Here is a 16,085-nt window from a genome sequence, read left to right as displayed (position 1 = left end):
TGTATAACTTTAGGAAGAGGCAAGAACTTCCACAGAAAAAAGCCATGAAGCACCCAGAGCCAGTTGCAGAAGAAATGTTTCCTGAAAGACAACATCTTCTCCGGTTGATGGTGCTGCTCTCCACCCTCCAGGTCATTTATGCTGTGCCTGCAGATTTAAACTGCACACACACCCCTTTTTACAATAATTCTCGTAGAAAAAAAAAAACCAAACACAAAAACCTTGTTCCACAGTTCCCGATCAGTGATCTTGCACCTTCAACAGGGTACATCCGTCCCCAGGTTGAAGAAGGTAAAGAAGGGACTACCAAAAAAGCAAATATGCCTTCAAAAAGATAGAATTAAACGACTGCACAAGATACAAAGCATTTCCTCTGCTGTTAAGTTCTACCTAAGAGACTAGTGCCATTTTGAAAAAGTTTCATGTTGAAGAGAAACAAAGCAAAATTGACAGAACTTTATGAATAAAAATGTAGAAAATAATTCATTAGAAACTGTGATGCGTAGGGACTGAGATAACTATGCAGCTTTCAGAACAGAGGAGCAGTGGCAATCAAAGGACAGACCTCATGCCGCTACCTGGTTTCGCAAACTACACAGCTTCTCTGCAATCATCAGAACTGACGCTTTCTTGACCCTGGGCAGTAAAGAAACAGTAACTGAAGAACACCTTTTTTAATTACTCAAATTCTTCTATTTCCACTTGTCCTGTAATCTTGCTGCGTGGGTCACGCTGCCCAGTACGCTTCCCGTTGCCCCGAGCTTCTTGAGAGACGACTCAACAACAAGAGGGGGTGTCCCAATTTCCCAGCATTTATTTTGGCACACGTCAAAAACTGTCCAAGCATACCCACTACCAGCTGGGCTTTTTTTTTTTTTTTCCTTTAGCAGAGGGTTGTTCACAGCTAATTTGAAGTATTTGTACCAGTGGAAAAATCTTCAGCATTTCTCTCATCTCTGAGCTTGCCTTTCTCGGGCATTTTGGAGATCTAGGACTTTGTTTGGGTTTGTAGCGGTGAAAGGCTATTGCAGTTCACAACTGTTTTCTGTGGCCTGCCTCCCCCTTCCACCTGTGCTTGTAAAGGAGAATGGATCACAACCTTAAACAGCATCAGCGCAGCAGAACTGCGCGACAGACACAAGGGAACTGTTTCAAGAGGTCGTCCAGTCTATAGACAGGAACACACTACAGACGCCAGGGGACGTGCATGTGGACGTACCTTGACCTACATGCTTCAGAACTAGAAGCCGTGCCATCTTAAGAGAGGGACCTCTCCAAGCTCCTGGCCTAAATAAAAGACCTAATACCAGTTAAACAAGCTTGTCAGCATCTGGCCTAACAGGGAGGTACCACTTCCCGGTTCTCAAACTCCTGCTCTGCTTTAGGAAATAATAAAAAAAAAAAAATACACCTTGGTACCATAACCTTGAAAATTTTGCTATTCTCTGATCTAGATGTTGTCTTCCAAGGCAGGATCAGTTGTCCCTAAGCCACTCTGGTCACACCATTGTCCCATTTGTTCCTTGTCTCCAGCAATCAGGAGGTATTCCTAGTCTGCCTGGTCCCTGCTGTCAATAGACTTTTCCCACCCAGCAGTAGTGTAGTGGTAATCACTCAGACGCAGCGAGAGAACCAAGGCAGCACGCCTCCTGGGCTACCAAGCGAAGCTGGCAGAGGCATGCCTTTCCCTTCTGCCTTTTGTTTCCTTTAGGGTGTGGTGGGCCACCCATCTCCCAGCCCTCAGGACAGCTCGCTGCTCCTCCTCTCACCTCACTAGTTTTGTGGGCTTCTTCATTGTCAGGTCGTCTTAATACTGGATGTCTGTTACTCGTTGCTCCTTATAAGCTACTGCTGGTTCCCTCAGAGATGTTAAAGCTCTTAGTGTGGCTTGCCTCCTGTCACTCAGGGGTCCAGTTTCCTCCACCTTTTGGACTGGCCACATGCTGGAGCACTGCTGGGATTGCTTAGAGTAGAGCTACAGATTCCTTCCCTAGACAAACCCCAGGAGTGCTTTTTTGTGGTTAGACTGCTCCTGGATTCAGTCCAACAGACAGCAAGACCGTGCTAGGTTTCTCACACCCTCCAACAAGCATCATCATACAGCACTATTCCCTCATGCTGTGCACCCCCACATGCCTCTCTGCCCACAAAGCAGAGTTTTTTGCTAAAACAAGTAAAATACAAGGTACTGTGAGGCTGCTTTCTCCTCATCTTTGAGGATTATAGGAAACATGAATTCTTACAGTTTTTAAGCAGCTTTTTTAAGAAGGTCTAGCCCCATGGACTAGGCCACCATTGACCCCAAGCATTCCTTGACCCATCCTAGACCCATGAAAATCATAATTGCAAGAACCTACCTCACACCTCCCACACTAAATATCTTCCTACTGAGGAACTGAAGCAACCTGCTCTACATGGAATGAGCCATAAGTAGGGGTCCATATATACCAATCTGACCCTGGGGACAAGGAAATGACTCACCAAGTATTAAGCACAGACCACACCAACAGGTTGTAAACTGTTTCGGTTCCTTCACCATCACAAAGAACAATGGCCAAAGGTAGCAATTAAGGGGCAACACGCAGGAACTCAGATTTTCAGAGAGAGAGAAAGCCACACGAAACAAGCAGTTACACCTACATCCAAAACAAACCAACCAACAAAACCCCAACCCAAAACCAGGTATGCTGAATGAGTTGCTACTCAGGCACAGAGCAGACCTTTCCCTTTCCACTCCCTGAAGCTCAACTTCACCACAGAAATATCCTCTCGTAACTTAGGAAGCTTCTGCCTGTGTCAGCTTTTCTGTATTCCAGTGATGCTGATCATTGGATAAATGAATGAGATAACACCACAGTTCCAACAAGTTGAAACAAAAATTTCCAGAAACGACCACCTGCTGTTCTGCAAACCATCAACAAATCAGCAGATTTTTCCTTTCAGGGCTTCTGGATCTCTGCTTTAATTTTATCTACTTGACACGGAAAGAGAATATTCCAGAGTACAAGCATAAGGGTCCTGAAAAGCTGCAATTATGTCTAAGTAGGCCAGTTGTAAAATATTCTCCCCTTTTTCCATACAGGCATGACCGATCATTCAGGAAGAAGGCCTGTTGTTTCTATTCCAAGATTGTACCGTTTTGACATGGAATTATGCACAGCCATTATTTGCATATCAGGAAAAATTCACAGTATCTCAATATACCTCCAGATTTCTGAGACAATCTCAAAACATATGATTGGAAACAAACTTACCATATGTCCAGTAAGATCAGTAGTTTGAATTTACATCTAATATTCAATGAGGCAATCCGGGTTGGTGTCAACAAAGAGGCACAGAACATTGATGCTCAGAGGAGGCTCCTCTTTCTCTTTCCCCCGGTTCTCCTAAAGCCTAGCCAAGTCACAACTGAATCAAAAATTATTTGGGAAAAATGTGACAGATACCTGCTTTCCTTTTTGGACACGGTACCAAAAGGACTCTCCACCCAACTGCTTTAAAAGGTGATCAGGAAAATACTTTCTTTTAAGAGACACAAAATCTCAGTGTTTCCTACTCTCCTATCTGGAATTTTCCAGAGAAGTGCAACTAGCCACAGCAGTTTATTTAGACAAAAGGTTTACTCATCACAGCTGTAATGCTTTGTATAATATTTTCAAGGGCTAAATAAGAGACATAATGGAAACCATACAGAGGTCTCTACCATGGTCTGCCATAGATACTTCCACCCTCCCCAAACACAGGTGGTAAACTACCTGTGAAATAAGCATCTTTCAAAAACAAAATGAGGCATTTGGGAGAGAAGCTCAGATTTCAAGCAGAAACTATGAGCTAGGTCAGTGGACAGAGAAAGATTTCTCTCCCTAGGTACAGTTAAGAAATTAATTTAGTGAGGGCACCTGAAAAAGAGGAAAAGTTCTGAACTAGTAGGTTGTTAAACAGTACCACAAAACTTGAATTACTTCTATATTTTGCATACAAAATATTGAAATACACCAACAACCAGTTTCAAGTTTCTTTTCTGTTACAGATGACTTTTATTTTAAAAACTACTTTATTTGTAGGGCAGCTTTTTCCTCTGCATTTGTCACTGTTTCTTGGTAACTTCCAAACCTATTCAAGGAAAGGTGGAGTTGCCATACATTCCTGCAACCTTTATGAATCATTAGTGTCCGGAGAGAAAGCCCTGAATTCAGTGAGGAAGAACTCAAGTATGATGAACCTTACCCTGTCCTAACAGTACATACACACTCCAGACTAGGCCAAGCTCCATTTTGACAAGCCCAGCAGATATCAGAGAACACACAGGAGAAAACTGAGGCTACTGTGGTAGAGGAAAGAGGTATGAAGCACACAAATCTACCCAAAGCTTTGGTTTGCTACTGGGAGGACAGTTTTCGTTTTAACTGGCAATTTAAATCTACATAACATGCATTTTTCTAACCGTTTTGTGGGTCTCGAAGTTATTTCAGATGACAGCAGAATACTGACCTAAAGTGTTAATATATCTTTAACAACATTGTTTTTAGCAGATAAACCTCAAGATGATTTTTAAATTGTTTGTCAGTCTATGAGTAAGTTTCCTCTATAACAGTTACAGAATGGGCTTTTACAAGGCTTATCCCGCTACATATAAAGTCTTAAAGAACAAAATACAGTTAAGATCACACTCAAAACACCATTTTTTAAAATATCATGGTATTTTAAAGAGACTAACAATTTATTCCATGAAATGTGACATACAAAGTCACGGGATTCCAAATACACATCCAGTCTGTCACTTCTAGCTTTGTGCAAATTAATTTACTTAAAATAATTTCAAATCTAGCATAGGGTCAAATAACATCCAACCTCCAAAGTTACAGAATTGATGTTTTGCACATCCACTTGAAATTAGACTTCCCAGTTTTACTAAATTTATTTATTTAAAACAAAGAAAAAAACCTGTAAACAATTACTGTGACAGCAGTTAGCAACAAGAATGAGTGACAACTGTCAGTCTTCAAATATAACTTAAGTTATGCACTTTCTTACCATCAACTTTTAGCCAAATACGTAAATAAATACAAGAACTAACACAAATAAAAAGGTACCACTATAAGAAGATACATTATATGCTGCAATCTGGAATAAAGTATCATACAATATTAGCTGCATCTTTTGGGATATATATTTGACTGCTTAAAACAGTTTGATACTAAACAGTGAAACCTTTTCTCTGTGTAGAGGACTACACTTTAACTCACTGTTAGAAATGCGTTTTATGATTAATTATAGACTAGTATATTAGACTCCTAAATGTGAAAATGACTCAAGTCATTTAGTGAACTAAGATACCATAGGCACCATAATATTTTTTTTCTTTTTAAACAAATTCTGGTGATGAACCAGCAGTAATAAAATAAGATGAAAATTAAAAGGCACATTCAGGCAAAAAAATAATCCAACCGTTTGCATGATGCTATATTTAAAAAAATAATTTATGTTCTGAATAATTGATTGGATCAGGAACAAATATTCTGGCAGATTCTAATCTGTCAGAAGAGAAAGTAGATTTTGTAAACGGTGCGCAATTCAAATTATATAATTATTTTTTAATATTTAATTTTGTTTTGTTTTAAGATCAGTATAAGGCTTATAATCAAGTGCACGCTAAGAGGACCGACTACTCAAAACCTCTTGTTTTCTGAGTGCATAGAAATCCAATGAGCAATGAAGACATTCCTTGCAAGAAGATGCATTCTTGTATAAGTGCAAATCTTAATCATGTACTTGAGCGTCTTTCAGGTCTTGGAACACATTTCATAATTGCAGCTCTCCACAGGGCAGGGGCAAGTAAAAGGCTGAGAGTAGTCACACTCAGAATAAGAAGATAGACCTGAAAATTGCAAACAAAAGCCATTACTTCTTTTAGTGATGTGGCAAACCAAGAAGTGACTAGAGGTTTGAGATCATCAGACTCTTCTGGACAGTATTTTCAGAAGATTTCACTTGCCTTTCCATCCAGCTATGTGTATTGCTACAAAAGCTAACAAGTGCATGCTCAAATCATTGAATTATCTGTTTAACTGGTTTGAAGATACAGCTACAAAAGCAACATTATGAGCTTATAGAAAAAACAATTATTTACGTATATAGTTAACAGGTCAATTTTGCAAGCTTAGTGATTGCTAAAAGGTCAAAGACCAAATACCACTTTATTTACAAAACAAAGCCAATCCCAAAAAACCCAAACCACCCAAAACTATTCTGGTTTAATGATACAACAGCAAAGTTCAGTACTATTTTATACTCTAAAAAAAGCAAACAAAAATCCCTTTAAGTCATACTGTACATCTTCTGAAAAAAGATCTTAATTACATAGTCTGAATGAGTCTAATAAAACAGCAGCATGAAGTAGTTTTGAGGTCTCAAACAGAAAAAGACTTATGTAAATTTTGGAGCTATATAAACCCATATAGTACGTAATCACAGGAGAGCTGCCACAGAAAAAAAATGAAAGCCCTCCAAACACAGTGGGAGAGCCCCTAAGTGGGTTCTGTGATCATGCATGGATATCATGAAACTGTATACAAGCACACAATATTTGTAACTCCTAAATATATGCAGGAGTGAACATGAAAATGAATCACCTTTAACTGTACAAGAGAACAGCACTGTGTAAGTTTTTCACACATGCTTTATTTGGAATAGCTTCCAGCATTATACAGCCTACTTTTTCACACAACGAAAATCTCAGAGTGCTAGCAGAGTACTTTCGTGAGCAGAAATACAGAGGGGAAAGCAGCTAGCACTAGAAGGTGGGGTAAGCTGTTGTATCTCTATAGCCATAGTTTACTGAATGTCATAAAGCAGACTTCATCTTGAAAAAAAAAAAAACCAAACCTAACATTATCACAGCTTCAATATAAAACTAAGCTTAAGGCTTCTTTCCTAGGGAATTTTTTTCATGACTACTGAACAAGCTGGTTGTTTCTTCTGCAGAGGATTTAACATGAACAAGCTTTGCAGGTAAAAATTACAAGTTTGTTTGCTTGTTTAAACTTGAAGGCAATTTCCACTTCACTATATGTACTCTCTAGTTCTTATTTACTGATATTTCCTTATTCAAATCCTAACCTCTCAGTCACCTCTTTCTACACCTATATCAAGATTTTAAAAGCAGAGGCTTCTCAGTGACTCAGGTGCTACTACAACTCACTGCTCTCTAAGTACAGAAGTTTTAAGTGAAAGCAATTAAGGTAAAGCATTTATAACTAAGCTATTTAAAACTAAACCCTGCTATTTAAAATATTAAGTATAATATTAAACAAATAAAAACATAACTAAGAACCCTGTCAAGGACACATTTGTATGGATTGATTCTTCTTGTTAATAGTTGAGAGATGCCACAAGATTGGATTGTATTGGTGTCTCAAATACACTGTAATACAAAATCTCTGTAAGTTATTCAGGTGCAAAACCCAAAGTTAACAGCATAGAACAACTTACCTCCCGAGATATGATTCCTGCTCTGCGTGCTCTACTTCCCAGAACAAAGGAGAATTCACTGACTTGTGCCAGTCCTGCTGAGACAATCCACTTGATATACTGGCTGGTCTTTGGAAGAATCAAAGAAAGGACAAACACTGCCAAGACAAACTTGAAAAAAAGTTTTTTAGGTTGTTGTGAGTTTGGTTTGGTTGGTTTGGGGTTTTTTGTTTGTTTTTTTAATAAAAGAAGTGCAATAAATAAAATAGTACAATCTTTGTAAGATACATAGCATCAAATACAATAATTCTGGACATAAACTAGTGGACTTCTAAATATGTCTTCTGTATTAATGTTGAAAGAGGCAAATGTACATTGCACAGTAAGAAGTAGTATATTGTTTACCATAATAACTTGATAACTTTGTCATAAATCCCAAGCTAGATAAGCAGATGTTTCTCCACGTGTAACTGACTTTTAACATTAAAGAGAATCCTTTTTTCTCATATCTTTAGAATGCTGTATCAAACTATATTCTAATCAGTATGATTCCTCCAAATATGGATTTACAGTAAAGATGCAATATTCTCTATTATATCAGATGTTCGGTTCTTGCACAGAATTTTCGTTAGCGCATGCAGCACAAAGATTATTTAGACTATTAAGAGATAAAAAAAAAAAAGAAAATACCTTCATTATGACCACAGACAATGTAAGGAATAGTAAGACTGTGAGTTCATATATTACAAATGTGGGGAAAACATGAAGTCCTAGGAGAAAAAAAAACAATATTTAAAAGTTTAAGGCAAATATCTTAATGTGATAATTTTATGAGTTAATAGGAGGTTTAATTGCAAGACTGCATTCTCAAAACCAAATGACCAAACAGCCCTGACGTACCTATCAACACTACCTACTTGATCACTAAAGCACTTCCTGCATCATCCAACCATTTACCCAATCCACGTGGGATTTAGCACAAACACTATTCCCAGTTGTGTTAAATTGTGTATGATGAATGCACGAACACTTTTGTTCATAAAGTCTTCTCTCTTCTACACAAGTCAACAATCCAGAATCGGAACTGAAACGCATCTCTAATGAAAGCTATAAAAATACTGCAGGAAAACAAGCCCATTTTTCTGCACGGTGATTGTACCATACACTTTGTAATCCATTTAATATTTTGGTATGACATGGTAACTGACTATCACTGTTGGAGGAACATGATATTCAGTATTTGCAGAGACTATACCTACAACAGAAAATGTAACTGCTTTGATACCATGACCTCTTACTTGCAAACACAAAGCCACCTGAACTGGAAAAGTCACTTAGGTTGGAATCAGGTAAAGTCATAAACCTCTGAGCATGAACTAAACATTAAGGAATTATATGAAACCCCATTGCCATGATGCTGTTGTGGTTTGTGGTTGTTTCGTTGGGGTTTTTGGGGAGGGAGGGAGGTGGGGGGGGGTGTCTGTCTTTTTTTTTCTTCATTTTTTGTTATTTTATTTCAGTAATTATATGAAGCAAGACATTAGAACCATAAAGAACACAGAAATTTAAAGCTAAATCCTGCTAATATTAAACATAAGAAAAATATGTATTTGTTGGAGAAGTCCTGCAGTCACTGAGGAAAACTTACTCACAGCTAAGTAAATATTGTCCTCCTAGGGTATGAGGACCTTGTGCAGGCTAACATAGCTGTGTATCTTTGAAAGCTGATTCCTTTTTCATATAAAGCTCTTAAAAAGAGGAACCAAAATAGTGGTGGTGTTCCTGATAAATCCATAATAGTTGGCAGTTTTTCAACCCCATTATTTCTGGTGAAGGACAAGAGTTTAGTTTTCTAAAGCAAAAGGCACGTAAATCTGTAACTTCTTATTTCAATGCAAGACTAATTTTCACTAATTTTCCCTGTGCCATCATACTGCAAAGCCAGAAGAACCGGAGAACTAACAGTCATCTTCTATTCCTGAGTGCACACAAAGCTACTTACAGCAACTTCACAGTGTTTTGTCCATACACACATTCCATTGTGAAGGAAATGTACTTCAAGTACATCCGAGATTTTTTACACAAGTACTAATGAGTCAGCATATACATACCCAGTCTGTCTTAATTTCCTTGTAACTACTGAAGTGCAAATACAAAAAACTACCAGAATAAGGGGAGAGATGGAAGAAAAAGAGGGGGACACCAGACCAGAAAAAGAAATTAAAACGTGTGCACACATGCATGTGGAGGGGCAAGTAGCTTCTCTTGTTTTAAAAGCGTATATCTATGCACATTGCTCAATCACCTTTAGGCGGGTCTCAGAAACATGCATGAAAAGCAACTAGAAAAATACAGCCTGTAACAATATCACTTTTGATAAGAGGGCCAGCTCTGTCACATCTGGAATTGAAGATTTCAGAGGGAGGCTATAAATATAGCCTAATGCTCTCATCACTACTGGTGGAGCTACCTTTTCAGTTCTGGAGCAGACAGGCAGCCTGAAGTCCATTTGAACTGCTGCCCAATGTGGAGATTACTACGATATTCCAAAGAGCTAAGGCACAAACTACTGCAGATTTCTATACCAATGCTGTGGAGGTAAGCATCTGCAAGGTGAAGCAAGCCTAAACCTGTTATATACACTATTCTGGGCAAACAGATACACATCCCAGCACACAGACATGTCTGGGGGGAAATAAATCCCACCAGAGTAGATTTCACAATCATTACAGACCTTTGTCCCAACCCTAGATGAAAACTTCGGATAAGGCCAGGCAGCATATCAGACTGCTATACAAGCCATTTCTCGGCAACACGAACATCATCAGAAAAATTAACTTCATAGACGGAAGATGCATGAATATAGGCATTTATTCAATGGCTTTTAATCAGACTTTGTGTCTAAGCTCAAGAGTCACTACGGACTTTTCTAAAATGGAAGAAACACTTTGATCGAGTAATTCAAAAACTTCAGTACCATCATCAGGTAGCATGTGGCATGCTGGCTTGTCACTAATAGCTAGGATATCACTTAGGTACATTTTCACAGAGCTGAGCCACCGGACTTCAAGTCTAATCAGTGTTGCAGAATAGCTGGAATGGAGGCACGTGGAATGTGCGTGTGGACAAAATTCTGTTTGCCCAGAATAGTGTATGTAACAGATTTAGGCTTGCTTCACCTTGCAGATGGGCAAAGTTGACCTTGCATCAACGTCATGCCAAAAAGCAGAGTTCACTCATACTAGCTGGTATGCGTACTTCTGGGGACAATTACAGGCAAGATTTTGCACATTCTTTTTAGAAGTACTTTTTTCTTAACATGTAAGCTCTGCCTCCCACCTCCGCGATTAGACAGATTCCACCAGGCTGCTAGATGGCTCCGAAACAGCACGTGATGATCCAAATCTCATAACTACATCCTGGAAGATCCAGCATTGAGGAAAGGAATCTTGGAGAGCCTTCATAGCAAACAAGATTACAGAAACCAGAACTCTGATGGTCAAACTGCAGCCAGTAGAATTAATTCTGACACATCCTCAAGACAGGATATCACTCAGAAAAATCACGTTAAGCGATGCATTGGGATGCTGTGTCTGCTAAGAGTCTTAATAAACCTAAGATCATAGGTGGCAAATGAAGTAAATTGCACAGCCCTGTCTCTTTCACAGGCACCCCCTTGCCGTGGGGAAGGAGCTTGCGTGCCCTTGTGAGGTTGAGAGCTGTGCTGGTGGTGGCATCTGCCTCCGGTGGGGTCTCCCAAGCCAGACAGGTCTCAACTGAAGGGTCAGACAAGGGTGTCCACGGGCAGGATGGGGTCACTAGCCTTCGGGCAACCATCCTAGGAGAAGGACAACTCTGACTCCAAACCCGGGCAGATGGAGCTCGTTTAGCCTTGTAAGGCATCCATCATCTAAGAGAAGGATACTTTAACCAAACCTATGACCCAAGGACTTCGCTGTCACCGTCCAAGCTCGCTAGGCCCTGGCAGATGAACCTCAGGTGTAAAGGGTGGAGCCAGTTCCGCATACGCTGTGTCTCACCTAAAAAAATCCACTGCGCAGCCCCGAAGGGTGCACTCATCGCTTGCAGTGAGCATGGGAAAAAACCTTCCCAGATCTTCATTCGCGAAGCCAAGCCATGATACAGCCCTGTCTAGAACATTAAATATCAGAGGGGAAAACCAACATTTATCTCCATCTTTTGGTAAAGGGGAAAGTCCCCTTGATTCTAATGTCAGTTCTGAGAACTTGAAATCTCCAAGATTCATTGTGTTCCATGCAGGACGACACAGCAGTAGAGCTGGATGGATAAGGAGATGTGTGTCACCTGATGATTTCTAGTAGGTATCTTCCTTTGATTTCTTTCAAATTCAACACAAATGTTAAGAGGCTCATCAGAGAAACATTGCATGCATGTTTGTTCTGGACAGTGGTAGTGCTGACAGTGTCAGCATCCCTGGTTTTCTGAAGAAAAAGACCACACACTGCTAAGGGGTTTTCAGCGCCTTGCATTCAAGGGCCAACACTGACCAGAAGATTGACCTAAAAGGGCAACATGGGGCCTGGCAAGTGAGTACATCTATAGAGCACACACACAACTTTGTCAGTCAGTGGAATTAACCTGCCTCCTCACCAGTAACAGATACGGTCCTGATGCTCAATTTCTAACTCCATGTGCCTTGTAGACTGACCAAAAAAAGTGATATTGGAGCATTGGGGAACAACAAAAAAAAAAAGTTGCCAAGATGCCTTTCATCTTTCTAAAAAGCAACTGAAATAAAATCAAATGATGCAGAGTTGGAAAGGGAAGGATCTGAGTACAAGGTACCAAAACAGAAATAAGAAAAGTTCTCAAAATGTGCCTCTAAGGGACTGGCCCAGATGTTCTCTCAAAAATATTAGCAATGACAGAGACTAACAGGAACTTCCTAACCTCAGCAGATAGCATAAGGAGAGCCAGAAACCTTGAAGAACACACAGAGGCCCAAATGAATTTACAGACGGAGAGTAACTCAAAGGGCAGCTGTTAATGCCTAACTGCAAGAGTGTATTACTCCCACAAACGCGCCCATGCGCAAATTTGAAAGCGGTAGCAGCATACAGGTCAAGCTAAGGGCGGGACCCCTGTTACAGATACAACACAAACAAGTACTATTCAGCTCAGCTTTTAGGCACCAGAAGGATTTCTGTAGTGAGAACAGGAAAGCAGGCATTTAAAACAAACAAAATAGGAACTAACTTTTCCCAATAACATATTTACACTCATCTTTCAATTCAGTATTTTTTTCTATTTATTCCTTTATTCTAAAAAGAACAGAAATTATATAGCTGCAGTGGTGTACCATCCCACCTCAGGATCTCAAGTGTTTCTGTTCCCTGTAATAGGGTGCTTGCTGCATACAGCAACAAGCCTTCTCTTCCTTCTCTTTAGTGGTTGGGAGAGAATCTTTCCCTGTGGCCTTTACACAATTCCACATAGTAAATCCCTATATATTTATGGATACATATAATTTGCATGTGTATCTATATAAGTAGAAAGCAAGTGAAAAGTCTTGTCTTACTCAATTTAAGAAGTCTAAGGAATACTTTTTATCCTACTCGGGTTTTCTCTGCAACATTACATCAATCCTTTTTAAAACCTGCCTCCTTGTCACCCCACTGAACTTCCTGTTAACCACAAAATTTGAAAATAATTGAAAGTAAAGGAGGAAGGCTGGGGTAATGTTTAGTAGGGAGGGAAGGGGGTGTTTGTTTGGGTTTTTTAGGGTTGGGGTTTTTTGTTGGATTTTTGTTTGTTTGTTACAAGCAAGCACTGTCACATTTTGTCAGAGGCCTATAACATAACTCATCTCTTCTATTAAAAAAAAAAAAAAAAAGTGTTTCCACTATCATATCCTGCTTCCAGAGAAAACCAAGCCATAAGAACCTGAAATCTACTCTACCAATTGAGTTGAAACAATAATTCAATTTGAGTATAAATTACAATTATATCTGCTGCAAAGACAGAATGTTAAAAAGAAAATTAAAACCCCCCTTTTTCCTCTAAAATTTTTAGTTCTATGTTTTAAACACTGTAAAATTCAGCATTAACAATGAAAAAACTGACATTAAAACAAGAATTTCGAGTACAACATTGAAATTGCTTATGAAAATGATTGTTACATTTAAAAATATTAGCAAAGGCGAACTAATATTATGGTCAGTTAGTAGTTCAGTATTTTAAAAAATAAAATCTCCTCTCGCCCCAATTTGTAGACACAATTTTCTTCTTCTCCCCCCCTATTAACACTACTTTTAAAATAAGTTTTCTTAGAAGTTACCTATGGATGCAAAGAAAATGATGGCGAGGAAGTCACGTATTGGTTCAATACAGGACATAATCTCCTCAGTAATCATGTGACCCTGAGAAGAGATCAGAGCTCCGGCTAAGAAGCATCCCAGCTCCATTGAAACATCCAACAGCTCTGTGATCTGTCAAGGAATAACAGAGAATCTGTTGCTACTCTCTAACCCTGAGTGACTTTATATACCATTTCACAGTGAAATGGTATAAAACTGTACATTACACCAAATGTAGGAAATCACTGTATCTTTATGCGAGTTCAACAACAAATAGAATTCAGTGTATTTATGTCAGTGTTCTGCAGTATTGTATTTACACAATAAATATTCTGTGTTACCTCCTTCCCCACAAAACCAAAATAAATGTCTTAATCTACATTGTAATGCGTTGTGTCACTCTTAAGGATAGCATTTGATTTAACAAAAACCGAAAAAGACTGTAACAGCTTTGGAGTCAGGATTATATAACACACCACTAAGGCTTTGAAATAAAGCAGTAAGAACAGCTTATTTTCCAGCTGTCAAACAAGGGGGAAAAAAAATAAAAATCAAAGCTTATAATTTGGGAGAATAGTCTCAATTTAGCAGAAGTCCCAGGCATAAATTACATTTTATTATTGTAAATTGGACTTAAATGTGCCTGTGTGCTTTACTGAATAGGGATGCATTTATGCATGTGAAGTAAACTGCTGAAATGAAGCACAATATCAGTTTGAAATAATTCAGACTGCTTCGTTCTTCGTTATTTGAATGTGATACTAGAAGGAAGAGATGAAACACATGCAAAGAGACTGAACTAAAAACAAAGCAACTGCTTAAGGCAATGCTTAGAACATTAAAAAAAAGGAAGCAGCGCTTTCAGTCAGTATACAGTATGTTTTAAAATAATTACTTTAAAAACCATGCTGCTGTCATCTTACTAAGAAAAGGCAATGGTATTAATATTAATAGAACATTTAAAACTGAAGACTTATTTCCATACTAATTTAGATTAAGCAACAATACACCACCGTACATTTATGGACAACATTCATCATATCTTGAACGGTGTTATACTGTAAGGGATGAAGCTAAAACTCAAGCGACTTGAAATTAATGGAGGAGAGCAAAAGACACAATAAACAAGTCCACAAGCTATGCATAAAATGCCACTTAAAAATAAACTCCAGAATTTTGTGTATTGAAGTATTAATGTCTGACTGCTCACCACATAACTTCATTTGTGCTAACAGTCCGTAATTTATTGCAGGATATTTAGGAAAACAAATTGGTTCTGTCAACTAATGCAAATAGTTGCTGATCAGGCAAAACCAACAAAGTGACGTAATACTACTCCCACTTCAAAAAAAAAAAAGGTATTTTCAGTGTTTTTCATTACAATTTGAAATTGTAGGAGGGAAGAAAATATATATAAAAGGTTTTAAAATCACCAAAAGATGAGTAAGATAAACAGTTATGAATACGAAACATTTAAGTTCTTCTCAATCACACATTGGTTGTTTTAAAAGTCACAACCTCTTGAGAATGATTAAGATCCAACATAGCCTCTTCAAATAACGCTGGCATTACTTTTACTATTCAGCTATAATCCCCCTGCACTTAAATGCTGTCAGGCATAACAGAGCTCCAGATGAAACTTTAACAAGTTTTTTCCAAGTATTCCCATGTACATGATTAGGTTACTATACAAGAAGGGATTTAGCAACTCTTGTATCGGGAATGTGCGATACTGTGCTTTTCTGAAAATCACTATTCAAACGAGGAGCAATTGAAGTGTGAAAGAAACGCACTTGTTCAAAAAGCACCAGACATAACTGGAGCAAACTGTATGTCCCCTTGGGTTTCCCCCCATAGCATACAAAATTAATTCCATTCCTTTGTTCTGTGGCAAGCTACTATGAGCTCAAAGGCCTGGTAGATAGAAAGGCAGATTTTGCTATTTCTTGTCTACTCTTCAGGTACTACACAACTTCAGGTCTACAAAATCTATAGGTAACTCTACATACAGAAAAGCATGAAGTGCATGAAAGGCAAGAAAAGAACCAAAAATTACATTATTTTATTAACCCCATCCAGTCTGTTCTTCAGAATTATATGTAGATTTATACAGAGACTCCTTTTACTATTCCCATCCTGGTCTCTGGTTGTCCAAGAATATTACCAATAAGTGGATACATTTCCTTAACTAAATCTGTAGCATCAGGGTTTGTTATGTATAATGCATGGGCAGGCATGCACACACGCACTGTACAGGGTTTGTTTTACTAGCAGGAA

At 38.6% G+C, this 16,085-nt stretch overlaps 1 protein-coding gene across 1 annotated transcript in view; it reads right to left on the bottom strand.

Annotated features, from left to right (window-relative positions):
- Nucleotides 1–5,449: 5,449 nt before the first annotated feature.
- TMCO3 (transmembrane and coiled-coil domains 3) overlaps nucleotides 5,450–16,085 on the bottom strand; it is a 27,143-nt gene continuing 16,507 nt past the window's right edge. The window contains exons 9-12 of the mRNA XM_010132170.1: nucleotides 13,790–13,940; nucleotides 8,161–8,240; nucleotides 7,492–7,641; nucleotides 5,450–5,878 (exon numbers count right to left, since the gene is read on the bottom strand). Of these exons, the coding sequence (XP_010130472.1) occupies nucleotides 5,765–5,878; nucleotides 7,492–7,641; nucleotides 8,161–8,240; nucleotides 13,790–13,940 (495 nt within the window). The 3' untranslated portion in view covers nucleotides 5,450–5,764. The remainder of the gene's footprint in view (nucleotides 5,879–7,491; nucleotides 7,642–8,160; nucleotides 8,241–13,789; nucleotides 13,941–16,085) is intronic.

This window comes from Buceros rhinoceros, unplaced genomic scaffold, assembly GCF_000710305.1.
Source record: "Buceros rhinoceros silvestris isolate BGI_N320 unplaced genomic scaffold, ASM71030v1 scaffold26822, whole genome shotgun sequence".
Lineage (NCBI taxonomy): Eukaryota > Metazoa > Chordata > Aves > Bucerotiformes > Bucerotidae > Buceros > Buceros rhinoceros.
Note: the sequence above shows the minus strand (reverse complement) of the source record. Positions and strands in the feature narration are given on the sequence as shown.